Source organism: Vulpes lagopus, chromosome X (genome assembly GCF_018345385.1).
Source record: "Vulpes lagopus strain Blue_001 chromosome X, ASM1834538v1, whole genome shotgun sequence".
Classification (NCBI taxonomy): Eukaryota; Metazoa; Chordata; class Mammalia; order Carnivora; family Canidae; genus Vulpes; species Vulpes lagopus.
This window is the reverse complement of record NC_054848.1, coordinates 57,714,415-57,741,395: the sequence shown is the minus strand read 5'-3', so window position 1 is coordinate 57,741,395 and position 26,981 is coordinate 57,714,415. Positions and strand designations below refer to the sequence as shown.

Below are 26,981 nucleotides of genomic sequence, written 5' to 3'. Positions count from 1 at the left end.
GCTGTACAACCTAGTCTGGACCAATTGTGTGAATTGACGCCAGGTTGGACTAGTATCGCATTTCTCGCTCTCTGAAAAAGGCTTCAAGCAGTCAAGTGGTGACGTTCTTCAGTTTTCAAAAACGGGAGAGCTAAGGTTCCCACAGTTCTCAGAACGCGAATTTCTCGCCACAATTCAAAATGGCGGAGGAGGGTGGGGCCTGTCACATGGTGGGCGTCACAGCAGCTCTCCTTTTCCAGACTGCTGGCCCGCCTTGCCGCGTCGTCTGCTGCCCCCTTCTTCCTCCCGCCGAGCCTTTTCGAGGAATCGCCTGGGATTGGCTAATAGGCTGGGAGTGGGGCTGCAGGGCCGGGACGCGGCATCATCACTTCCTGTTGTGGGCTGTCGTTTCCTGTCGCTGCTTGGTAACAATGGGGAAGATAATGGCTGCCTGAGCAACGTCTCCGAGCAGACGCTAGGCTAGAGGCGGGTCTCAACCAGCGACTCATCGGAGGCGGGCTTGAGAGCAGCGGCAGGGGAGGCGCGCAGGAGCCTCAGCGGCGGCAGCAGCCAAACCGATAGAGTCGGACCCGACACTAAAACCGAGTAAGTGAAGCCTTGGGAAATCCTCTTGAGAAATGGATGGAGAGCGAGGGAAAGACAGCGGAGCTGCAGCTGCCGTGTTCTCTCAAAATGGCCTGAGTCCCGCGTTGTGGCGGACGCTCAGCACCGCCTCCGGACCCCAGGCGCTGATTGCTGCGGGGGGCTCCGTGGCGTAGTCGCCGCTGCCATTTTAGTCACAGTCTCTTGAAGAAGGGGAAGGAGGTGGGTAGTACTTCCTCTCCGTGGCGGTGCGAGCCAAAGCCCGGGGCCCTCCACAGTCTGGAGAAATTGGGGGAGGCGATTTTTGAGTGTTGGCCTCCGGCGTGAGAATCTTTGATAGTCTTAGATTTTTCTCTTTGGTTATCTGGAGGCGTCCCTCGCCTTCCCATCCCCCCTTTTATATGGCGGGCTTGGGTTTGGGAAAAGGGGGAAATATCAGTCTGCTCTAAGTCAGCTCTAAGTCAGCTGCTGGGAACTCTTGGGCCTTAGATTTCCCAGGATTTGCAAAACCCCATTTTGAGCCCTTTTGCTGGGTACTATCAATTAGGCGCCCCCTGGGGCCACGATGACATCTTCCCTGAGGATCCGGGGCAACTGTGGTTTTGCTCCCTTACTCAATAACCCTGGCATAGCCCTTGCCAGATATCACTGCAAGGATCCCCTGAAAAGACAGGGAAAAGCCGTTGCGTGTTGTTTTTCCCCTGGGTAAGGGTGGGAATTGGGCCAAATGATTTTCAACTTAATTTCCGTTCAATCCGGCAACAACCCAACCCCTCCCCCCTCAAAGAGAAAAGCCTAAGGGTCTCGGCTTTTGCGGGCGGTACCTGCCACGTACGCCATAGCTTTAGTAACTAGTATTAACCGGTTGGGCTTCTGCTTCCTGAATACTCAGTCCCTTTTTCCCTTATGCTGATTAATTTCAAGATGGAGGAGACAGCCACGTTCCTTCCCTAGACAGTTTCCCCATACTTATTCCACAGGTTACTCTGGGAATCTGAGGCCTAGCAGTCTTGTTATTTAGGTCATTCTTTTTGTTTGGGGGCAAGAGGAAGCATTTATATCAGGTTGTCATCCACCATTTGCTAGGTCCCACAATAATTTTTTGGTGCAAATAAAGAGCCCGCATTTCCTCAATCAGAATTAACCGCAGTCGCTTTGGATGATTGAAGGGAGGAAGAAATAAATGTACTATAGTCGTTTCTACTACTAGAATCATGTATTTGATTCTTCCTCATTAAAGACAAAATTACTCATATCACCCTATCAGGTACGTTATGTCCATCCTGAATGACTTGCGACCAGGCAGGCACAATTAGAGCCCTCCAAAAATCAGTTTTCTAGATTATAAAAATAAAGTACCCAAGAAGACCAATCCAGATGCTTTTTAAACTATGATTTAGGAAACTGTTGCGCTGAAAAATGTTTCATTCTTTAGCCTAAGTATCTTGATGATCTTTCATACTTTAATTTCTCCATAGACTACTGTAATGTGCCAAGTAAGTCCTTGAAAGTAACTATCAGAATCTGAAAATATTACTGGTTTGAAAAAGGCTTATTGTAAGCAAGCTTATATTAAAAGGTAGATTGGCTTTCAGCCTTTAAAGAAAATCTGATATCTAACACAAGATGCCTGGTTTCCTCTGACCTTCTCCATCTTCCCAAATATCATAATTAGGTTGGGTTATGGGGTGTGTAACTTAAGATATATAGGATGTGTTTTTTTGAGGATGTGTCTATTTCATAGAAAATGTGTATCTAATGAAAGAGGAAGAATAATGGATTCTTTTTTTTTCTAGAGCAGAGAGTGAAGAAAACTAAAATCCAGTTTATTGTATTACAATACTATGTCATAACAGTCAGGTAATTTATTTTTTGTTGAGTCTCCTGATGATTTATGTGTAGAATGCATGTTTAAAAATATTTATTTTGTATTGCAGGCCCTGTAATTGGATGGGCTTATTTGATATATGTTTATTGGTGTTGGGCATTTTTCATAATGAGAATGGGTATTTTTCATTGGGAATTCAAAGGGTAGTGTGTCTGAATAACTGAAACTCTGCTAGTGTTTATCTGTGAATTTTCCTCTTTTAAAATAATGTTTGAAGTTTACCAGTACCCATATAAAACAGAAAGAACAAAATAGAAATTTGCTGCTTTAAATCATTGTTGGTGGGATGGGTCTAAATAAATAGCGTTTAAATGTTCATTGAATAACTAAATGAAATATCAGTAGAATATCTTGCAGGAATGTAATCTTACATTATTTTGTGTGGTGGTCATTTTTTTCCTTTAAGATCCAAAATGTCATAATTAATATATAATACTCTGATATTAACTCCTTTCATCATCATCATCATTGTTAAGGTAAGCACATAATTTATTGCCTTAGCCAGGATGCTTTTTTTATGCCAACAGGTGCAAACCTGTATTGTGCCAAGCAAACGGGGATGGAGTTAGTTAGCCTAAATTCATAACTAACTTGAATGGTTATGTGCTGTGTCCTGTGCTTCACATGCATGACTTTATAATCTTCACAGCAAAGCCTTGTGAGGATATTAGCTGTTTTACCTAGTTAACCGAGACTCAAGGAAGTTAAGCATTTTGTCCTCAATTAAATGGCTAATAAGTAGTAGAGCCCCCATTTTAACCCAGGTCTCTCTGATGCTGAAGTCACTAAACTTTTATGCTTCTAGACTTAATTGCTCTCTAATTAGATTGAAAAAGGAAAGAAAAGAAAATTTGTAATTAAAGAATGTGTAGGTTATGTCATATCCAAAACTTTTGTTCCCACTTAAAGGGAATCTGCTTTATGATGCAGGTGACACTTTTTTAGCAATTTCCCTCTCCCCTTCTTTGTGAAATGTTTTTAAGGAAAAATGGTTTTAAGAAATAGCTTAATGTAATGATATCTAGAAATGTTGTGCTGGTTGGATATATTCTTTCAGGTTAGTTAACATGTGAGGACTTAATACAGTAGGTCAAATGGGACGTCTGCATCTATGGAATTATAAATGTATATTTTTACATAGCCCTAGTAGATTGCAAAATAGAGCAAATCACTCACCAGCTTCTTGTGTTTTGAGTTACCATAGAGTAGATAACAAATTAGAAATGAAAAGTTCTCTCTCTCAAATCTAGACCCAATGAGGTGCTAGAATTTTGGGCCACTGCCTGTGACATGTTTCTCTTTTGTAAGTCTACTTCCTTATCATCTCTATAACACATAGATTTCCAAAACCTTATGACCCATCGATTTCACAAAGTATCAGTTTACGTAATCCCTTGACTTTTTGAAGAAAGCAGTTATACTTCCATGTCTTTTTTTCCTTTATTATTTTTCCCACCCTTGAATATGGAAATTTCCCAGATAATCAGACATTTCATTTTTCCTGTCATCAGTTGAGGTTTTATTATTTTTTTTTTAATATGAAAATCTTGGCAGTTTTGAACAATTCAGGAATATGTTTATGAGTTTGTGGTTTTGCTTCTGAAGTGTATGGTTGATCTTTTTGTTGTAGATTTTCTGACCCAAGACTTTAATTTCATTAGTTATAGCAGTACCTACATATGTGTGAGACAAATATCTATAGACAGTTCATGGTGTGTATATAGATTTGTGGACCTTTTGCAATAATTTCATGACTACAGATTGGGCTGCCATTATAACATTTGTATGGTGGTGAACATGATACTTTGTAGGAGGAAGGAGATACTTGTGTTCAATATTTTAAACTTTATTTAGAATGAAGAATGGTCTCTTTCCTCTCACTCTCCACTTAACTGTAGGGAAGAAGAAGTTAACTCTTAATTACAATTTTCATTTTTTTATTGACCAAAATTCCTGTTAATGTCAGTTGCATCTAAGGTGACCATATTAAATTATCCAAGCTGGAATGCTTTTGAGGGTGAAAGAGGACCGTATTAATAATTACTATGGGACAACAGGTGTAGATTGCCATTCTTCTGGACAAACTGGGGACATAAGGTGACTCTTGTTATCATTTCTATGTAGGAACACTGGTTCAGGAATCACAGTTGTCAGCATGTTTGGTTCTGTAACAAAATTATTTTCCTCAAATAACATAACAGTCATTTGTATAGGTAATGCTTTCTTTTTTTTGGTCAAGGGATTTTAATTTTAAAGATTCACTTCACTTACTAAAAAGTTAATTTTTGATGGAAAGCTCATGTTCTTAAATTAGATAGTACCTTATTGATTAACACCAAAATTGCTGGTAATCAGTGATTTTACATTAATAACTTTTTAAAAACACATGAACATTTTGGTTTTTCGAGTCATTTTCTTTTTTTATGACTTACTGGGACTAATGAGAAGGCAGAATCGAGTTTGTGTGGGTTAAGACCAAAGTCTAATTTAGTAACATAGCTCAATAAAAAAAGAACATGGAATGGGTAATCGATTAAATTTACTTTCTAAAGTACTTGAGTGAACAGAAATGTCATTAATGGTTTTCTTTTTTAACTAACTTGTTCCTATGAATTGGCAGCATTTGATTTGTTTGATCTCTGTCCTCTGATTCGTTGATGTTCTTATTAATAGTCTTTCGATTTAACTGTTTTAGAGGATTTGTAATAGAACTGTTTGTGAGCTGCAAGTCAGTAGACTTCCTGCCAAGAGATGAGACACATGAGGGACATTTCTGAATCCTTTTTTTTCCCTGCTGTCCTTTTCAAATGGTAACAATAGAAGAATATAAAGGAGGCTAGAGTAACATGGCCATGCAGATACTATTTTATAATATTGTATTGCTATAATAGCATCAACAGTGGTAGAGATCTTGGTAGCATCTTTTGACAGGCCACTATTGGAAATAATAAACAAATTGTGTGGGTGGTGACAGGCTTCATGCAATGGGTAAAGGTAGTGAAATATCACCCTGTTCTGTTTTTTTTTTTAGAGAGGGATGCTTTATATGTTTTGAAAAAAGTAAGATAGTCACAAAAGAGAGACAGAAGGGCATAAGTGAAATGGTAGCAAGAAAAGCACAGCTTTTTAAGCTTATATCCTAGTTATTCATGTTGTTTCTTAAGCTTTATTTTTGACCTATTACCATAATGTGACCTGGGCTATATTTTATTCATAGTCACAGATTCATAGAGCTGGAAGGTACCTTATGGATGGTTTTAATCCAGTGCTCTTAATATTGATGAAGATCCTGAGGCACAAGAGATTAAGTGAATTGACCAAATTTACATAGGGTTAATGTTACAGCCAAAACTAGAACCCAGTATCTCCTTTTTTTTTTTTTCTTTTCACAGAACCAAATTCCACCCTTTTACTGATAGGATAAAAAAAGCTATCTGATTGTCAGTCATCTTTTATTTGTTTTGTTAGAAATCTGTAAAATTTTAATTAAACATTTTGTATATAAAGAATTCTCAACACTTTTGGAGGCTATATACACACAATGGTACTTTATATTGTGACCTCAAATTCAGTGGTTCTTTGTGATTTGACTTTTTAAAAAACTGCATGAGGTATTTTTTATTTTGGCAATGGTATTATTGAACTATTTATTGACAAGTATCACATGTCATTAATTTTCGTTTATTCTTTGAGGTTCTTCATGAAGCTCTGTTGCAAAGTGATGCTTGTTCTTTTTCAGTATGATACATTTTATGTTGCTACTATCTTTTTTTTTTAATTGGCATGTTCTGCTTTAGAACACTTTTGAGCTGGGAGCTTTTATGAACACAAAAGATGAAAATGCTCAAGATACTTTGGTAGTTAGTTGATTCTAAGTTACCTTGATTCTTCCTTTCCACATACCTTTTTGTTTTTAAGAAGAGATGATTTCTTCCAGACTTAATAGATGTGGCTTATTTTTAAATTAATATTCACACAAGCATTTGAATTTCAGAATTTAGTTTTATATAAGTCTTTTGTTGAACAGTATTTTGGTACCTTGAGTTTCCTTCATTGGATACTATGATGCAGTATGTCTATTGAATATACATGTGTGCTTAGCACCATGTCTCCTGACCCATTAGTAGTGAAAGATATGGTTTAAGTGACTTTTCACCCTAATGTAACAAAATTGCATTTTTAAAGTTTGGAGTACACGGAAGAAGAGAATTAATGAGAGACTTTTAACAGTGGTCAGAAACATATAATATACTAATATATAATAATGACTATAGAAGAAATTAAGATCACTGACCGTGCTTTAAAATTCTCGAGGTGAATAAAATCTGTCTTAAATTCCCTGATTACAGAATAAACCTCAGGTTTGGTTTTCTTACTGGCTTGTCCTCGCTGGAGTTAATTTACCTGACACAGTCATATATTCATTGACCAAATGAGTAGTTTTTGAAATGACTGGGCAAAATTTCCAATTTGGCTGCATGTTTCCAGGATTGAATTTGGATATATTGGCACACAGTACTCTGAAAGAAATAAGGTTAATAAAATAGGCTATTTTTTGTTTTTAAAACAAAAATACTGAAACTTGATTTATTCAAAAGTAAGTCCTGCTTGGTTCATATTGCTTATAAAAGATATTTTGTTGTTTTGGGAGTTTTCATACCAAGAGTCAACATGGTATAAACAGCTCATAGTGAGGTTGAATACTTTCGACATGCCTATTGGGATGGAAGGAATGTGTTTTAAGGTATGTAGTTTTGGGATATTATTGGGAGGTGGTTGTTCATTCAGTGAAAAGTTGACTGGATTTGGAATTAGGAGACCTGGATTTAATTACTGGCTCTTTCTACGTATTAGCCACATGGCCTTTGGCAAATCACTCTCTCTTTCTATACTTCTGTTAGGTATAAAATAGAGGTGACTCTTCCTACTTTATAGGATTGTTGTAAGGATTAAATGAAATATATATGGAGGGCCTGTGTAAATAAATGGTGGTGGGTATTGCTTATAACTAGGAAAAGACCCAAGTGACTTAACAGTTACATATTTGTTCTCTTAAATTGTTCTCTTGGTAAGCTTTTATAGAAATATTAAGTTTAAAAGTGTCTGATGTTAATTATATACCTAATCCACATTTTTTTACTTACCCACATGAATATTATAACTGAGAGTAAGATAACTAAATACAGAGTTAAGATCCTCTCTTTTATAATGAAAGAAGGAGCCCAGGAACGTGGGAGGATTCTTCTTTCCTTTTAGTAGTTAATTTTTAAAAAATTTTTATTTATTTATTCATGGGAGACATACCAAGAGAGGCAGAAACATTGGCAGAGGGAGAAGCAGGATCCCTGCAGAGAGCCCGAAGTGTGACTCCATCGTAGGACTCCAGGATCACTCCCTGAGCCAAAGGCAGACCCCCAACCACTGAGTAGTTAAATTGGAAATGTATTGCAGTGTCCACCATAAAAGTAGAATCGAGAGACCCATTTTGGTAACAATTCTTTATTAAAATTTGACACCAAAATGGAGAGAGCACTATATTTGATCGTTTGAATTATGATGTCCTGACATCTTTAGCGTGTTTAACTGTTAAAATGTTCATTTTCACTTACCAGTAGTGATATTACATCTACCAAGGGCTGAACTTGTGATTTAGATTTATTATATTTTTTTCATTTTGTGCCACTTAGGTAATAAAGGGACTGCTTAAAATAAGACCAAACTCATGGGTGGGTGGGGTGTATGTAAAATTATTTTACAAGGCATTTGAGGACATTGCTTACATTTAGGATTCCCCCCCCCTTTTTTTCCCAAAATGAAATTCCTTCTAGTCCAGGGGAGCCATGTCAGTGCTGAAATCTCTTGCCCCCCCACTCCCCTCACCCAGCCTAGGAGAAATGCAGTTAGGCAGACAGGAGGCAAGAGTAGGGAGGCAAATCAGATTTTTCTCTCCTTGTCCCCTAACCAACTACAAGAAACAAACTGCTTCTTTAATGGGAATCTATACCTTAGCAAAAACATTGTGTTCTGTTTAATGAAGTCTTGCAGGTCTGGTTGCAGTTTTGAAATAAATAAATGTGTTGCAGGGATGTCATGTGGGAAAATCATTTTCCTTGATTTTCTCTGGTATATATATGAGAAGGGGAAAGGAGAACAGGATGTGATTGTGGAAGTAATAGTAATTTGGACAATCATGTAGTAATTTGGACAATCGTGTTGCTTTGTGTGTCTCATTGTTAAAATGTTGAATTTAAAGATAAAATTAAACCAAGATAAAAATTCTTGCATGGGATACACTAACCTGTAAATTCACCAGGCAAGAGCTGTTTAGTCAACAGTCCCTAAAATCACAGTGTCAGTAGGGTCTTGTATAGATGTATAATGTTTTATCTCTACTTGACATGTAGGAAATGATAGAAATTCTCAAAGGTTAGGAATGAATCTTGAAGATTGGTGAGCATAGGAAAGAATCCTCTATTCCATGTGAATTTGTAGAATATTCAGCATTATTTTATGTTTGGAAAACATAAAGAGGATATAGAAGTAGTGGATTTATAGAGTATGAAAAATATAGTGGGAACACATTGAAAGTCTTCCCTTATGTGGGATTTCTCTACCTTACAATTTTTTTTTTCAAATTGCACTGCCCAGTGGGGTAGCCACTAAGCACGTGAAATGTCACCAGTGTAACTGTGGAGCTGAACTTTTCGTTTTCTTTAATTTTAACTAAGTTAAATAAAAACTGAAGGAGTGTGTATTTTCTCATTAAATACAACTTTGTTCTTTTGGCAGGACTACATTTTACTTTAACCATTGAAAATTTAGTGTCCAACTTGAGATGTATTGTGAATATAAAATACCGCATTTCAAGACTTAGTATTAAAAAAAGAATATAAAACATCTAATTTTTTATAATGAGAACATGTTAACATGATACTTTGGTGTTGGGTATATAAGATTACTAACATTATTTCAAAGTTAGAAAAGACCGGGACGCCTGGGTTGAGTATCTGCCTTCAGCTCAGGCCATGATCCCGGGTCTGGGGATCCAGTCCCACGTCAGGCCCCCTGCGAGGAGCCTGCTGCTTCTTCTGTCTGTGTCTCTGCCTCTCTCGCTCTCTGAGTCTCTCATAAATGAATAAATAAAATCTTAAAAAAAAAAAAGAAAAGACCATGTAAGGCACAAAGTGCCACTCTTAGTGGCTCAGACAAACACTGTACAGGTATGGATGAGAAAATTGCTAGACGAGCAAGTAATAGCTTCTTAGGAGGTAAGATTTCATTGAACCTGAAATGAGGGGAGACTAAGAAAGGGCTGAGGGAACAGGGTTAGTTGAAGTGTGAAGGTAGTGAAGTACAAGGTGTATTGGAGGGCAGAGATGGAACCCCTTAAGTGAATTGGTCTTGTCAAAGTGTTACAACAAAATTACGGTGCTGGAATATGTAGCTATTTTAATAGGACCCTAGGCCCAGAATAGAAAACCAGGAGACATTCCCATCCTTAGTGACATTTTAGTCCAAAGGGTCTTTTGAAGTCAGTCTGTTCAAACTCCTAGCTAATAAGGAATCTCCTCTTAATATCCTGCCTGTGCTTGAATGTTTCCAGAGAATGGGTAGTTTGCTTGCTTCAAGAGGCTGGTGGCATCTCCACTTTTGGACAGTTTGTTAGAGCTTCGTATTAAAAGAATTTTCTGCTTCCATATTTCTTCAGCTATTGTCCCTGGTGTGATTCTGTGGTTCTGCTCTTTCATGCTATAACTGTAAACATTTGACATTGGTGATCATGCCCATTTTTAGTCTTGTCTTCAGGCTAGATATCTCCAGGTAATTCAGCATTTCCTTTTTGGTGTTCCCTGGCTTATCATCTTGGTCACTCTAGATCTGAACAACAGATTACAGTGGGTCTGTTACTCTTTTTATTTAAATACTGTGATCTGTGAAAGCACCAGGAGACTCTCTTAGGTTCCGTAGCAGGTCAAACAGGCTTTTTATTGACTTCTGTTAACTTAAGAATCTTCAGATCTTCTTCATGTGAACTGCTTTTTTCACAGGAGTTGGTTTCCCTCCTACTCTGTACTCTCAATAGGGGTTATTTTAGTTTGACAGTCCTTCATAAGGCATTCAGGATAGCACATTTTATCAACATTTTTGTTGATTTCAGCTCGTCCTCATAATCCACTGAGAATTCAGGGCATTATTTATCATAAACATACATCTTCATTACTAATTCCCAGCTTTGAGTTGCTTAGATTTGGTTAGCATGTCTTTGATATGGTTCTTTTTTAAATGCTGAAGACAGGACTGTTTGCAGGTTAACATTGCTTTGAGGGTGGTGTTTGACAGCTGTGAATCTGTTAAACTGTATTGTCTTCATGCTCTTTGCTACTCGTGCTGTGCTTCTTATGATCAGCAGCAGCAGTACTTGGAGGCTTATTTAAAATGCAGGTTCTCAGGCCCCATCCCAAATCTACTGAATCAGAATCTTTTTTAAAAATTGCCATTTGATTCACTCATATGCTGAAGTTACAGAAGCGCTGACTTTAAGCCTACATTTCTCCGTGATGCTAAGGATGTAAAATCTCCTCAGACTCTGCAGAAGTCAAGCCAGACTAGTCAACATGTTATCCTTACATGTTCCTGTCAAAGAGATTCTCAACCCTAACTGCACAATAGAATTCTATTGTAGAATAGAATTTTTAAAATATTGCTAGCTGGCCAACTCCAGAGAAAGTTTCCCAGGTGATTCTAATGTGCAAATCAAGGTTGAGAACTATTCCTCTGTCAAGCAAATAAGGTTAATTTGGCAGTGAACCCCACTTCTGGTGAACAAATTTTCTTCTACATGTTTGCTATATATCTGATAGTCTTTACAGAATTTCCCCCTAGGTTATTGTCAGATTTTGCTATGCTAAGTTGATAGACTTCACTCTGTTTGAAGATTAGGTCATTTCTAAATCTAGTATTTTTAGTGTCTTTTCAGTTCTCTGTGATTTCTCAAAGATTAACATTAGAAGTTTTGCAGTTTGGGGTCTTTATTCTCTTTGAGAAGTTTGTTTTTCCATGGTTTACCAGCTGGAAAGTGATTCTCCTTGTTGAATAAAATAGAAACAAAACAGAAGTTAGGTTCTTCTACCTTTCATCCTCTGTTACTATACCAACTCCCGCACCTACTCAGTACAAGACCCTTTTCTTGTTTCAGACTATGTCTTTCAAAGCCATTTTAAAAATCTCCCATATTTTTGTAAGTTTTTGTTCCATATGGGCTTTAACCTCCCTGACACTCTTCTTCAGATTTTATGCCATTCTTATAACAGTCCTTCGTGTGTGAGTTTTCTGTTATCTTTGGTTCATGTCCTTCAAATCTCAGAACTTTTCAGACATTTCTGTTGTCTTTCAAGATTTTTGTTTTGAAAGCCTTTCATCCCTACTGAGTTGTACTTTTTTATAAATTATTTTTGGGACACCTGGGTGGCTCAGTTGGCTAGGTGTCCGGCTCTTGATTTTGGCTCAGGTCATTATCAGGATTGTGAGATGGAGCCTCGCATCAGGCTCCTCATGGAGCCTGTGTAAGAATCTCTCCTCTCCCTCTCCCTCTTCCCTGCCCTATGCTCTCTCTCAAAAAAAATTTATAAATTATTTTTAGAACTATTTACTGATCCTTCACAAGTGGACTTTGTCCTAACTTTCATGTTGTTAACTTTAAAAATAGTAAGTGCTTAAGAACATAAGTGAATGTTACTGGTGGTTTTATTTGGTTTGAAGAATTATGGCTGAAGTTTCTTTTTCCTTTATGCTTTTCTGTATTTTTTTTAAGTTAGCTGCTTACTGTTCCCAATACCAAATTGTATTCCTTAGCTACATATGGAAAATTTTTGCTTTCTTCTGTTTGTTTTTTACTTTTCATTGCCTGACCTATATAACTTTAAGCTGTTGATTTCCAGTCTTCTTAAAGTTTCAAGTTCTAAAAACCAGACAGGTAGAGAAGCTTGTTTTGTTTGTTTTACTATCTGAAAGAGGGTTTGGTTTTATTTTTGTCTTTAGTATTGAATTGTGAACATCTGGGATCCCTGGGTGGCGCAGCGGTTTAGCGCCTGCCTTTGGCCCAGGGCGCGATCCTGGAGACCCGGGATCGAATCCCACGTCGGGCTCCCGGTGCATGGAGCCTGCTTCTCCCTCTGCCTGTGTCTCTGCCTCTCTCTCTATCTCTCTGTGACTATCATAAATAAATACAAAAAAATTTAAAAAAAAATGAATTGTGAACATCCAGATACTTCATGTGTTGTGGTGGGATTAAATCTTAGCACCAATATAGATTACCTCTTCCACAATCAGATTTGCATATTTTCATGGAATTAACTTTTTTTTTTTCATTGTGATCTTAAGGTCAATCTGGCGTTGAAAGAAGAACTAGAGGATGAAATACTTTGTTTGGCATCTTATTTTAGATTGCTTACTACTGTTGTCTTCATTGGTGTGGTTGGTTGAGAGTAATAGAAAAGCCAGGTAGTAATTTGTTCTTTTGCTTTGCTGATCAGAAAATAAAATTGAGCATATTACATAGTAACTTAGATAGAAAGAGAAGCCCAAATTTCTACAAAGTTTTTCTTGATAAAACTCAAAATGTAATAATAATGATGATGGGGTAGTGTTTTGTAATTTAGGTTTAATAACAAGAAGAATGGCATTCTTTTTTGGAGGGATAATGTTTTGCTTAATCGGGGCTAAATATATTTCTCATCAAAACTATTTGCAGATACTCATCTCGTGTTACTGACTTGAAATGAGATTTTCCATATCTCCTTTTTTTTTTAAATTCTATTTATTCATGAGAGACACACACACACACAGAAAGAGAGAGAGAGAGAGAGAGACAGAGACATAGTCAGAGGGAGAAGCAAGCTCCTCACAGGGAACCTGATGTGGGACCCAATCCCGGGATCACGCCCTGAGCTGAAGGCAGACGCTCAACCACTGAGCCATCCAGGCATCCCATCAATATCTCATTTTTGGTAATGTCTTTCACACATAGAGGTACAAGAAAATCTTGAAGATATTGCAGGTTCAATTCCAAACTAACATAATAAGCAAATATTGCAGTAAAACAAGTCAAATGAATTTTTTGGCTTCCCAGTGCAGATAAAAGTTACGTTTACACTATACCGAAGTCTCTGAAGTGTACAATAGCATTATGTCTAAAAAGCAATGCAGAGCTTAATTTAAAAATGCCTTAGTGCTAAAAAAAAAATGTTAACCGTCATTTGAACTTTCAGTGAGTCAGTCTTTTTGCTGATAGAGGTTCTTGCCTCGACATTGCTGCAGCTTCTACATCAGCACTTGCTGCTTCACTTTGCACTTTTATGGTATGGAGAGGACTTCTTAAGCCTCATGAACCCACTTTTGAGCTTTTCTTGTGCACTCTCCTTAGCTCTCTCAACCTTCATAGAATTGAAGAGAGTTTCGGCCGTTGCTCTGGATTAGACTTTGGCTTAAGGGAATGTTGGGGCTGTTTGATCTTCCTATCCAGACCACTGAAACTTTCTCCATATCAGCAATAAGGCTGTTGCACTTTCTTATATCATTCATATATTCACTGAATTTCAGCTTTAATTTCCTTCAAGAACTTTTCCTTTGCATCCACCATTTGGCTGTGGCTTTTTGGCTTATCATGGCTTTTGACATGGCTTCCTCACTAAGCTTAATCGTTTCTAGCTTTTGATAAGAAGTGGGGGAGGTGTGATTTTTCCTTTCATCTGTACACTTAGAGGCCATTGTAGGTTTATTAATTGGCCCAATTTCAATATTGTGTCTCGGAATAGGGAATCTCAAGGAAAGGGAAGGAGACAAGGGAACAGGTGGTTGGTGGAGCAGTCAAAAACACATCTATCCGTTAAGTTTGCCGTCCTATATGGGTATGGTGCGTGGCACCCCAAAAACAATTAGAACATCAAAGATAACTGATCGTGGATCACCATAACAGCTATGATAATGATGAAAAGCTTGAAATATTCCAGTAATTACCAAAATGTGAGACAGAGATATGAAGTGAACTAATGCTGCTAGAAAAATAGCACCAGTAGACTTGCTCCCTGCAGGGTTGTCACAAAGCTTTCAGTTCATTAAAAAACTGTCTGAAGCACAACAAAACGTGGTATACCTATATTGCTATGTAATCAATTCTTGTGGATATCCATATATTTATCCCTTAAAGAAGGCATCTATAGAATTCATTTGGTATTTACCTTTTAGTGTATCATTACACAGCAGTTATCACTTTTATTTTTTTAATTGAAGTTCGATTTGCCAACATACAGTGTTAACACCAAGGGCTCATCCCATCAAGTGTCCTCCTCAGTGCCTGTCACCCAGATACCCCATCCTCACGCCTGCCTCCCCTTCCACTACCCTTTGTTTGTTTCCCAGAGTTAGGAGTCTCTCATGTTTTGTCTCCCTCTCTAATTTTTCCCATTTTCCCTCCTTTCCCTTAAAATCCCTTTCACTATTTCTTATATTTCCTGTATGAGTGAAGCCATATGATGATTGTCCTTCTCTGATTGACTTAAATCAAGGTTAGGTGGAAACTCCTCAGATGCATAATTAAATGGATTTGAAATAAGGAAATTTTCTTTGTACTTGAAATAAAGTCCAAAAAAAGCTTCTGGAACTGTAATTTGTGCTTAGAAAATAAATCTGCTACAAATTTGTATGGGAATGGAGCTCTTGTTTCTTTGATGGCATAAGAAGTGCATAAAGCAGCTTGCTTGACTTGATTCCAGTGTTAGTTGTTGAAATGATTTTACTGCAGTATGTTTTGCATATAGGTGCTGTTATCAAGTAGCAGAGCAAGTTAGGATATTCAGCTTCTATTTATGACAAATTCAGAGAACTCGTGATGGCTGAGTCCACAATAAAATTCACCATTAACACTACTGGTTCAGTAATGTGATAGATTCAAATAGTTTCTACAAACTATCTGCTGATGAATAATACAAGGAATAACCATAGACTTTAAGCACCTTACATTTTCACAAGCTTTATGAATTTGTCCAACTTGTTTTTTGCTGCTTTACACATACAGTTGCCACCTCTTCAGTTATAACACATCTTAGCAGACTCCACTTCAAACTGTATGTAGTGTTTTTACTCAACTTTTGAAATACCACCTGAAGTTGCTCCATGCAGATTATTCATAGAGGCTACTTTATAGTTATTTCAAACTTCTTGAGTAATCAACACTTGATTCTTTGAATAAACAACTGAATAGTATCAATTACATTTGTTGACTCATCAAGGGCCAAGAAAAAACACTCAAAATCATTTGCTGTCTCATTTTTCAATCAATTATGACATATCCCAATATCCTGGGGTTTTTAAGCAACTGTTCTCACCAAAAGGCTAATAATCAACTTTATTTCCTCTGGACACATTTCTTTAGCTTCTGCAGTCAAGCACAGTTTTAATTAATTCACCATCAATAATACAGCTTTTCTTGCATAGCCAACAAACAAGCAACTTGGAAACTTACTGTGATTGAAGCCTTGTCTTTTATCCCTATGAGAAAATATTTTGTGTTGAGATATTTTATTTTGAATTTTTTGGACTTTTGTGATGAATACTTGATCTGATCACATGAACATGTATATTACATTAGCACAGTTAAGTAGTGTCATTGCATACTAAACTCAGTCTTTTCCATCTCACAACAGAATAATCCATACTATGCCTTTAAGAGTGACATTCAGAGTACACTTCTGCTTCATTTGACATGAGAATGTGCCAGTAATTTCTTAAAATGTCATAGTATGGTGAAATGCACAGCGCTTGAAATGCTGTCAGGTTACATAACTGCAATTTATAAGGCACGGGTCATCACCAGTACAAAGCAGTGAGAGTGCCACATTCCATCTACTTGGCTCTGCCATTGTAGCACAGAAGTAGTCACAGCGTGTAAATGAATGTATATGACTGTATTTCAATAAAACTTGATGAACACTGGAATTTGAATTTCAAACATCACAAAACATTTCCCTTTTGTAAAAAACAGTCTTTGAAAGTATAAAAACCATTCTTTGATCTCAAGGAAAAAAATAGGCACCAGGGCGGATTTTGGCCCATGGGCCATAGTTTGCAAATTCCTGACCTACTTTTTTCCTAATATAACCGCTTTTTCAGGAGTTTTTCTTTTATGAAATTTTATTCATATGAGATCTTAAAATTCACATCTTGACCTGCATTCTGGATTTTCACATAATTAAAAGTGTTCTACAGAGCACATGCTAACTTTTGTTTTCAAGATTGGATTGATCTCCTTTCTCCTTTTAGATAATTTTCCACTTGTTCATCAAGATGGAAAGCTCAGATTCTAACGATAAAGGAAGTGGTGATCAGTCTGCAGCACAGCGCAGAAGTCAGATGGACCGATTGGATCGGGAAGAAGCTTTCTATCAATTTGTAAATAACCTGAGTGAAGAAGATTATAGACTTATGAGGGATAACAATTTGCTAGGCACTCCAGGTATGTGATGTGTAAAGATTTATATATGTAAATTACTGGTCTTTTAAAAAAAAATCACTTATTTTAAAAATCTGTTTCTTCAGCCATTATGAAGTATGGTTTTAATGCAACGGATACAGAATGACATTATTGCTGTACTTACTGCCTGGCTCTGTTCATTCCTATTTGCAATTATCCTATATCATATTTTTCAGTTATGAATTATATTATGAACTTAGAGCAAGCTGAATTGAAAAAGTGGAACTTAACAATATTTTTATTTTTAGTTAGCTTTATTTGATTTACTAGAGATAAATCTTAAGGGTGGAAGAGCTAATGGGAATGTTAGTTCCTAGGACAGACTTCTTTTTTTCTTATCTCTGATTCCAAGATTATGTTCCAGTCATAATCCTCCAAAGCTGTCCTTGGGTAAAATAGTCAGTTTAGGACTTTGTGCTTGGTGATTCTTTTTTGCCCAGTTAGGTCCCATTTGATCCTGATTAAAATTCATTATCTCCGGTGCTCCTCCATTCTATTTAGTTCTAACCTTTGAGTTATTGTATACATTTTAAAATGTAAGGTGTTAGGAGAGGGAGTGCATTTTGAGCCAACCGTACCAGACTTGAATCAGGATGCTGAAGTTGGTATTCTGGCCCTGCCATTTCTTAATACATCAGTCTCTCACTTAGTCTCAGTTTCCTTATTTTAAAATGCAGATAATAATTTCCACCTCCCAGAGTTAGAGTTTAAAAGCATGGGATATCGTATGCAAAAGCACTTAGTAAACTGGAAAGAAACTTGGCATAAATTGTAATGTCATGCCCCCAAAGAAGTAAATTTTATCCAGGTTCCTACTCCTTGGTATTCATCTCCATTTTTATTTGTAATTTGGCAAACATTTCTAAACTATTTTCAGGTGAAAGTACTGAGGAAGAGTTGCTGAGAAGACTACAACAAATTAAAGAGGGCCCACCACCACAAAACTCAGATGAAAATAGAGGTATATTTTGTTTTGGGTGGGGGTGGGTAGGGGCTGAAGTAGATCAGGAACTACTGGAAATGTCAGCCAAAAATTATCCAGAAACAGGACAAATTAATTTAGTGCTAAGGAACTGTTAATAAAAAAGAGAACTGGCATTTTCTTGGTATTTGGTGAGAATGTCAACATGTTTTTTTTTTCTGCTTCACCTTTGAGTTTATATTAATTGAGACATAGTGAAAAATGGCCTATTTAAATGTGTTGGATTTTTTTTTATTTTGCATCTCCGTTGAAATTTCCTCCCACCTACTGAATTATTTCTTCCTTATAAACATGTGCACTTTCCACCAGCAGAAAGAAATGCTGTATTCTCTAATCTGATGGTTCTCAATGGATTATATCCCCACCCCTGTCCAAGGGACACTGGCAATGTCTTTAGACATTTTTGGTTGTTGTCACAGCTAGGGGTTTGCTACTAGTATCTAGTGGGTGGAGGCCAGGGATGCTGGCAAACATCACAACATCCTAAAACTCATTAACAGCGCAGCCCCCACAACAAAGAATTATCTGGCTCAAAATGGAAATAGTGCCACTGTTGAGAAATCCTGCTTTTAATTTGAAGTAGGATTGTAGGAAATTTCACTGTCTGACATAGGCTATAATAACAATTTGGTTCTTGAGCATGCCATTATATATACCGTGCTAGGTGCAAACTGTTCATTTGGTCTGATCTCCAATTTTGTGTTAATTTAAAATCTTGGCAATAAAGTATTAGAATACTTTTGAAGCAGTAAGCCCTGTTTCTATTTTTGCAGTGGCTACAGCAGTCTTGTATTTTAAAAGTCCTGTATTATCAAAGGCACTTAAGTCAGGATCCTAGAGGAAATGTAGACTAATGAAAATTTGACAAAAATGCAATTTGAACTAAAATACTAGCCCTGTACCCTAACTGGCATTTACCTTGTTTGATTAATGTTTTGACAGTGGACTCAAAAAATGTCTTCTGACAGTCCACAGTGGTATCCTAAGCTCTGTATATGATGAAATACTGAAAATAGACTTCCTCCTGATTCCCTTTAGATAAACTTTCCCTAAATTTCTTTAGGAATAGCTTGCTCTTTCAAAATGGAATTGAAAGATTCCTGCCTTTACTTGCAAATCTATGCAGTATAGTTCACAAAAATCTGTAAATGTGAAATCTATTCAGAATTTTTGTCCTTTTTTTCTAACACAGTTTCAGAGTACTATTACATGATTGTCCTAATTTTAGTAGTTCCTTTTTCTCCCTCTTCCCTCCCTTTTTTAAAAACAGGTGGAGACTCTTCAGATGATGTATCTAATGGTGACTCTATAATAGACTGGCTTAACTCTGTCAGACAAACTGGAAATACAACAAGAAGTGGGCAAAGAGGAAACCAATCTTGGAGAGCAGTGAGCCGGACTAATCCAAACAGTGGTGATTTCAGATTCAGCTTAGAGATCAATGTTAACCGTAATAATGGGAGCCAAAATCCAGAGAATGAAAATGAGCCATCTGCAAGACGTTCTGGTGGAGAAAATACAGACAACAGCAGCCAAAGGCAAGTCGAAAATCCACGATCTGAACCAACATCCACAAGGCCATCCAGATCAGAACGAAATTCAACTGAAGCGTTAACAGGAGAAGTCGCACCTACCAGAGGTCAGAGAAGGGCAAGAAGCAGGAGTCCAGATCATCGGAGAACCCGAGCAAGAGCTGAAAGAAGTAGGTCACCTCTGCATCCAATGAGTGAAATTCCACGAAGATCTCATCATAGTATTTCATCTCAGACTTTTGAGCATCCTTTGATGAATGAGACCGAGGGAAGTTCTAGAACCCGGCACCATGTGACATTGAGACAGCAAATAAGTGGACCCGATTTGCTAAGTAGAGGTCTTTTTGCAGCTTCTGGAACAAGAAATGCCTCCCAAGGAGCAGGTTCTTCAGACACAGCCAGCAGTGGTGAATCTACAGGATCAGGACAGAGACCTCCAACCATAGTCCTTGATCTTCAAGTAAGAAGAGTTCGTCCCGGGGAATACCGGCAGAGGGATAGTATAGCTAGCAGAACTCGGTCAAGGTCTCAGACTCCAAACAATACCGTCACTTACGAAAGTGAACGAGGAGGTTTTAGGCGTACATTTTCACGTTCTGAACGGGCAGGTGTGAGAACCTATGTCAGTACCATCAGAATTCCGATTCGTAGAATTTTAAATACTGGTTTAAGTGAGACTACATCTGTTGCAATTCAGACCATGTTAAGGCAGATAATGACAGGTTTTGGCGAGCTAAGCTATTTTATGTACAGCGATAGTGATTCAGAGCCTAGTGGCTCAGTCTCAAGTCGAAATGTGGAAAGGGCAGAGTCACGGAATGGAAGAGGGGGTTCTGGTGGTAGTAGCAGTTCTGGTTCCAGTTCGAGTTCCAGTTCGAGTTCCAGTTCAAGCTCCAGTTCTAGTTCCAGTTCCAGTCCTAGTTCCAGTTCCAGTGGTGAAAGTTCAGAGACTAGCTCAGAGGTGTTTGAAGGCAGTAACGAAGGAAGCTCATCATCAGGCTCATCGGGTGCCAGGCGAGAGGGTCGACACAGGGCCCCAGTAACATTTGATGAAAGTGGCTCTTTGCCCTTCCTTAGTCTGGCTCAGTTTTTCCTCTTAAATGAGGATGATGATGACCAACCTAGAGGACTCACCAAAGAACAGATTGACAACTTGGCAATGAGAAGTTTTGGTGAAAACGATGCATTAAAAACCTGTAGTGTTTGCATTACAGAATATACAGAAGGCAACAAACTTCGTAAACTACCTTGTTCCCATGAGTACCATGTCCACTGCATCGATCGCTGGTTATCTGAGAATTCTACTTGTCCTATTTGTCGCAGAGCAGTCTTAGCTTCTGGTAACAGAGAAAGTGTTGTGTAATTAAGTTCTGAACTCTCAGCTACGTAGCTGATATAGTGATGGGCAAACAGGAATCACTTGCTTTATGCCCACTTTTTGAGTGGTGCTTAAATGTAAAGTAGCAACCTGAATTGAGTCATTGCTTTCTGAATGAATCATTGTCCTTTTTCCAATTTCTGTTCCAGAATAAAAGGAAATATTTAAAAAGCAATGTTTTAGGACATAAAAATCTGATTTCAGTACCAGTAATTGATATTACTGATGATTTGTCATATATGCTTATCAGTTTTCTCCTTTGTTATCTTAAAAGATCTGCCTTAGCAATGGCTCTTTATCTGTTTCTCACATTGATCTTTAATGTTTCCCATGCCATAGGAGAGAGGGGCAAAGGAAATTCCTAGTTTAGACTAAGTTTCAGTACGTTTCATAAGTGATTGCTTAAAGCTATACTATTCCCAGTTAATTAGTTGGCACACATTCAGCTACATGCTGAATATCATTTGTTCACCTTTCAGATGAGGTGATATTGGACGTCAGTGTAAATAACACTAAGGTTAGGATCTTCTAAGTGTGTAAGCATCTCCTAAGCCCATCACTGTGGCACACTGTAGAGTGAGCTTGTAGTTTAATTGAGATATTTATCTTGTGGAAATATTAAAAAAAAAAAGCCTATGCTTGTGTAAGTGAAAAAATCACATTCATTTGTTTAAAAATGTAAAGCTATTTTGTAGAGGCTCAGTACTTTTCCAATGCACTGTTGTATTAATGCATTAAAAATTGTAAAGTACCATGCTTAGAAATGAAAAAAAAAAACTGCTTTTTGTGAGCCAACGTAGTAAAAACCACACCAAACAAAGTACAAAGCTGCTTTTGTAAGTGTGTAGATGTCAAGAGCAGAACATATCTAGTATTTAATGTATGTGAACAGCTACTGTGACATGAAAAGGAAAGGACAGAGTGCAGAATTGAACTGCATTGAAGATACCAATGGAAACTGTATTTTTAACTTGGATTTAGGCAGGAAATGAAAGACTGGAGAAGTAAAGAAAACTGCTCTGAAGAATTTAAAATTTTTATGAAGACAGTAATCATACAGATGTGAACTGGTTTCATATGGTGAGGTCCTTGACACAGTATTCTACTTGAGCTGATGAAGTAGATTAACAAATCTGGTAGAGTTTTGGTTAAAAACAAAAAAACCACTACCACCTAGCACAAATTACGTTGATGTTTTTACAAGTCTGCTCCTCAAAAAAAGACAAAAGGAAGAAGGTGGAGGAAAGAGACTATAAACCACATTTAGCATAAGAATTGAAGTTGGTACAGATGTGTGTACTAATAGGAAAGTCTCAAATTTGCATTATTTTCGAGATTTGTCATTTAAGGTACCGGTGCACACTTGTTGATACTTCATTACTATGTAACACAGATCTAACATCTTATATTTAAAGGCCAGTTGAAGAATTAAGGGGTGTTTATCCTTTGTTGAAAGTGAATCATGTTGGGTCATTTGAGATTCAAATTTTAATTGTGCTGCCCATATTTGAAGATGAGGCTGCTGACTCACAATCTATGGGACATGGATTTTGTGTTGCTTCCTTAATAATGAGATTAGGTTTGTGAAGAACCCCAGTACTTCTTGCCAAATTTCTCTTTTGAGGCCAGTTGGGGTTGGGATTAGTCTGACCATGGAGGACTTGTTTGTTTATCTGGGAAAAGATAGTGGGCCCAAAGAAGAATTGAATACATCCTTGGTGTTTAAAGTGAAAACTACCCATGCTTAGTCAGATACTCTACAAAATAAACAGGCCTGCTTCAGGAATTCTCTGGCTACCTTAACTGTTATCAACTTAGCCATAAAGGTTGTCTCAAAGGTCATTCTTTCATATTTTCCTCTGGCTTTCACTCCTACCTAAGTATCAAGGAAATTAACATGTAAATATGGTAGTTGTTTACTAAGGATATGTACTGCTCTTGCAAGGAAATAATGTCCAAACAAAGCTTCACTTATTTTTTTTAATATAAGCAGATTTCACTGTTTATGGCGCTTATGTATTACATTTTATCTTTTTAAAAAATTGTCCATGTAAAAGTCAGGATTCCTTTATATTTGTGAGCCTCCTTATCTCCTTTACTAAGAGTGTAACCTACAATTCTCAGATCTGCAGGGTAGTCCTGATTGGCTAAAAATCCATTTTCCTCTTGGTATAAAATGTCCCATTATAAGGATGTTCATTTGAAATAGTTTAAGAACTGCAGCACATTTTAAGAATAAAAGTTATTGATAACAGGTACTTCCCTAACCTCCCAATATGTATTACTCATTTGTGAAGTATTAAAGTAAGAGGTAACTCCTGCAGAATGCTGGTTATGAATGTAGATATTGAAGCTATTCATAAACACTGGAAATAGAATTTTAAGTTTTTAGCCTTCAGTAGAGTGCACATATTGGACATGTGCATGTGGACACCTTTTTCAATAGCACTCATTAATTTCCATTGGATTGTGTAGAATGGATACAAATATTTTAGTGGAATTTGCTACTTAATTTTTTTTACAAGGTCCATGACTATACTTATTAGTGTTGTGGACATTGAAGACAAGGTCATTTGTAGATGTCAGATGTACAATGGAGAACAAGAGTCTTTTTTCCCCACCAGCATCCAAAACACGTATTCTCTTGAGGGAGCATTTTCTTTGAAAAGACTTTACATTTCATTTTGTATCTTTGCACTTTTTATTACAGAAAGGTTCTGTCTTGAAGATCAAGTTTGAACTTCATGCAGTAATAAGAACAAGAAAAAACAATGTTGGGAAATTACATTGTTCAAAGCATAGGGAAAATATTAAAACCTGAGTTTCCTTGAGTATTTCAGATATTTTTAAAAATTCACTTACTGGTATGAAGTGTTTGAGGTGTTATGTTGTTTAACTCCAAGCAGCTGACAAGGTTGAGATTTATTAGTACTAAAGCCAAAATCGAGCAAGTTAAGTTTAAAGTGTGCAGACTTTATCTATACCAACACTAGAAGACGAGTCATGTTGTTAATTTGGAATATTTGCTCTAAAAGAACACATTAGTTATACTTCAGTGGTGTTAATGGTTAATGGAGGTGGGGATTGAGAAGAGTGTTCACATTAGTGTTGGGAGTGTAGGAAATAATCAATTGTACAGTTAAGGTTTATTACCATGATTTTATGTGTGTGTGCGCACGTGCACATGCACAACACACACATAATCTCTAAAAACATGATCATTGAGTTTATCCAAACTTTAAGATTAGGAAACTGCTTAGCTATAAGTGTTACCTCAAGTAATTTTTTTTCCCTTGGGAAAACATGTCCTTTCTGTGCCAAGTGTTCTACTGTCAGTGTCTCAAATTGTATTCATGAAGGGTTATCACTTTCTATGCTTTTTTATTTAACCACCTGTTTCCCAGATGACCATGACTTGAAATTGGTCAAGCATCAATCATGTCTTTCAATCATTTCCCAAAATACCCATGTGATAGGGAGGTGAATGTTGCAAAATGCCTGTTAAAAGGCCACTTTTACAGCTTACTAGAATACAGTGGCACCTTGTGGTGGTTGTTGATACTTTTAAAAATGGAGGATATTCCCCCTCCACCCCTTTTTATTCTCCTTTGTTCTTTTGTGAACAAAAAATACTAGTAATCGGCCTTGAATTTTTGAGTTTTAACTTACTGGCTTCCCTGTCAAATGTATTATCAATATTAAGTACGTAGAAGCCACATTTGCAGGGCACTTTTATTCTTTTCTTGTCTTATTATAAGACTGTGCTGACTGCTACTTTCTGAAGTATTCTGTACCTTAGTGACACAAGAGATTGATAGGACACATATAGAAAGTGTCAGGCGTTTGTTTTTCCCTTAAGCATAGTATAATTCTTCAGTATGTTTAATACTCAATAACAGTGTTGTAATTCATGGAGTTAACTAGTAAATTATATGCTTTTGAAGAACATTTGAAAATGTAAATCAACAAAAATAATCATTTGGAAAGTTAAAAGTGCAAGGTCTGAGGAATGAGTATTTCATGTATTTTGAAATTGGATTTTTAGTTGAGCAAATAAGAAACAACTATGAGTTAAGTACTTGCCCTTCAAAAGTTTTAACATTGTGAAATTGAGTTCTTAACTGGAATATTTCTAAAATACTATAATATTCGCAACAGGTGAGTGATCTCACTTGCTTTAGTAACTCCACTTTATATTTAAGATACAACATAGAATACAGCTGTTATTGAAGTGTTGGAACTCTCAAGGGATAACAGTTTGTATCAGTTTTATGATTATTTTCATGTTTATATAGGTGTTTTAATTCAAATTTGAAGGAAAGGAACACTCATACAATTACAGTGAGATATTTGGTTTTGATTAGGATTTGTTTACTAAAGATCCACAAGCTGCTTTATAGTCACTTGGACTGAATGATACTTTGAATACATGCAACAAAAGTGAACCCCACCATACCACTGTGCCTCGTTATTTCAGGGTTTTTTTCAGTTCCTCATCTTGCAGATTTATTCCAGTACTAAGGTATGGTTGAACCGGCTACCCAGCCTTACCTCTATTTAGTGCCCCTCTGCTAACATTCTTTTAACTGGTTGATTGGTATGTATTTTAACTGTCAGGTGTTTGGATTTTACCTCTTGTTAGCTCCATTTGTCCCTGGTGCTGCTTTTAAAGATATAGGGCCATGTGATCAGGTATCAAATTGAGTAGGTACGCAGTTGGCCTGGTTATGTATCTGTGCCTGTTTTATCTTCTCCCAGGAAGAGCTGCTTTGGTATAGATGTTTACTTGGATTCATATATAAAGAATTGGGCAGCAATCTTAGAAAGCTTTCATAAGCCAAAAGAACCTGAAGGGATTTGGAGGGGGGATAGTAACAAAAGCTGCCTTTATGTCTTTGAACATGAAGCACATAAATGTATGTTCTGTAAAGACTAAAGTGATTGTTATACCAGGGCTTCCTGACCTCTGGGAGAGACTTTCAAAAAAAGCAGAAAGGAGCACAAAGTGAAGTGAATTTGGTTGGCTTGTTTTTATCTGGTTTCTCATTTTCTTTCGATTTAAATCTGAACATAACACCCTTCTCCAATATCTATCCAGAAGACTCCTGGTTTGGAAGCCCTGTATTAAATTTTGAGAATGTACCCAGTTTTTTGTTTTGTTTTGTTTTGTTTTGTTTTGTTTTTTTGTACAGTGCTTTATACCTGCTCAAAATTAACTTGTTTAATGCAAAACAAGACCTTGAAAGGTCAAGTCATATTAAGGCTGGTTTGATTATTAATAGTTATCTTTTAGGAAGAAGCTTTTTCCCTATGTAAGATGTCATACTGCAGATTTAAAATATAGACTATCAATAAAATGCATGAAGTGATTATTTGTGCTTGATTATCTCTCGGGTTTTTCTTTAAAAGGGAATATGATCTGATAAAGGTTCTGTTGCTTCAAACCAATGTCAAATAGACTTGATTTTTAGAATCAAGTGAGTGAAACTCTAGTGCAACCCTGATTTTTTTATTTCCTCACTGCTATGAGTTTGAGCAAATACTGGTTTATGGGATATAACCTCCATTTTGTGTAGTTTAATGGCTTAGTCTTTGAGTGGTAAAATAAAAGATTAAAGTATATTCCATTATGAGAATCCTGCAAAGATTTATGTAAATGACATTTATGTAGGTGCATCTTCGCTGTTCCTTGTATTCTCACCATTGCCCTGCCTACTCTCTTGCTTGACCTCTATAAATACAAAAACTTGTCTATGTGTGCACATATGCTCATGTAGCTTTTGTTTTCTATCCCTATCTTGAACCTCTTACATGTGTTGTGTAAGGTGTCCTTACTAAGATGTCCTTGTTTCGTAAGTAGGCCTGTCACATTCTGATACCCAGATGAGACTTCCCCCTGGTATTGGTATTTGTTTAGCTGGAGGCGAATTTTATTAGTTTCATTTCCTCTGGTATCCACCGAGCCCTATCATTGGCATAGGAACTCAGTTCCTTGGGGTAACTTTGGTGTGGTCAGCTGTTTGCCTTATGACCTTCCCAGAGATTTTAATTGTTCATGATTCTACTCTTTGAAGCTTAAGGCCACCACTGGA

The 26,981-nt window shown here is 37.1% G+C and overlaps 1 protein-coding gene across 2 annotated transcripts; it reads left to right on the top strand.

Annotated features, from left to right (window-relative positions):
* The first annotated feature begins 375 nt into the window (after positions 1 to 375).
* RLIM (ring finger protein, LIM domain interacting) lies at positions 376 to 26,259 on the top strand. 2 transcript variants are annotated; one of them, XM_041741008.1, is made up of 5 exons: positions 376 to 585; positions 2,379 to 2,442; positions 16,787 to 16,979; positions 17,875 to 17,958; positions 19,250 to 26,259. In XM_041741008.1, the coding sequence occupies exons 3-5, from the start codon at positions 16,811 to 16,813 to the stop codon at positions 20,872 to 20,874; spliced, it is 1,878 nt and encodes a 625-aa protein (XP_041596942.1). In that variant the 5' UTR covers positions 376 to 585; positions 2,379 to 2,442; positions 16,787 to 16,810; the 3' UTR covers positions 20,875 to 26,259. The 2 variants fall into 2 exon arrangements, with proteins under 2 accessions (XP_041596942.1, XP_041596943.1); XM_041741009.1 differs by lacking the exon at positions 2,379 to 2,442.
* The last annotated feature ends 722 nt before the right edge of the window (positions 26,260 to 26,981 follow it).

Bases quoted from the DNA above. Each gene is read 5' to 3' on its own strand.
- RLIM (XM_041741009.1), top strand. From the start codon at position 16,811: ATGGAAAGCTCAGATTCTAACGATAAAGGAAGTGGTGATCAGTCTGCA. The intron at 16,980-17,874 runs GTATGTGATGTG...AACTATTTTCAG, and splicing joins CAATTTGCTAGGCACTCCAG to GTGAAAGTACTGAGGAAGAG. The intron at 17,959-19,249 runs GTATATTTTGTT...TTTTAAAAACAG, and splicing joins AAACTCAGATGAAAATAGAG to GTGGAGACTCTTCAGATGAT.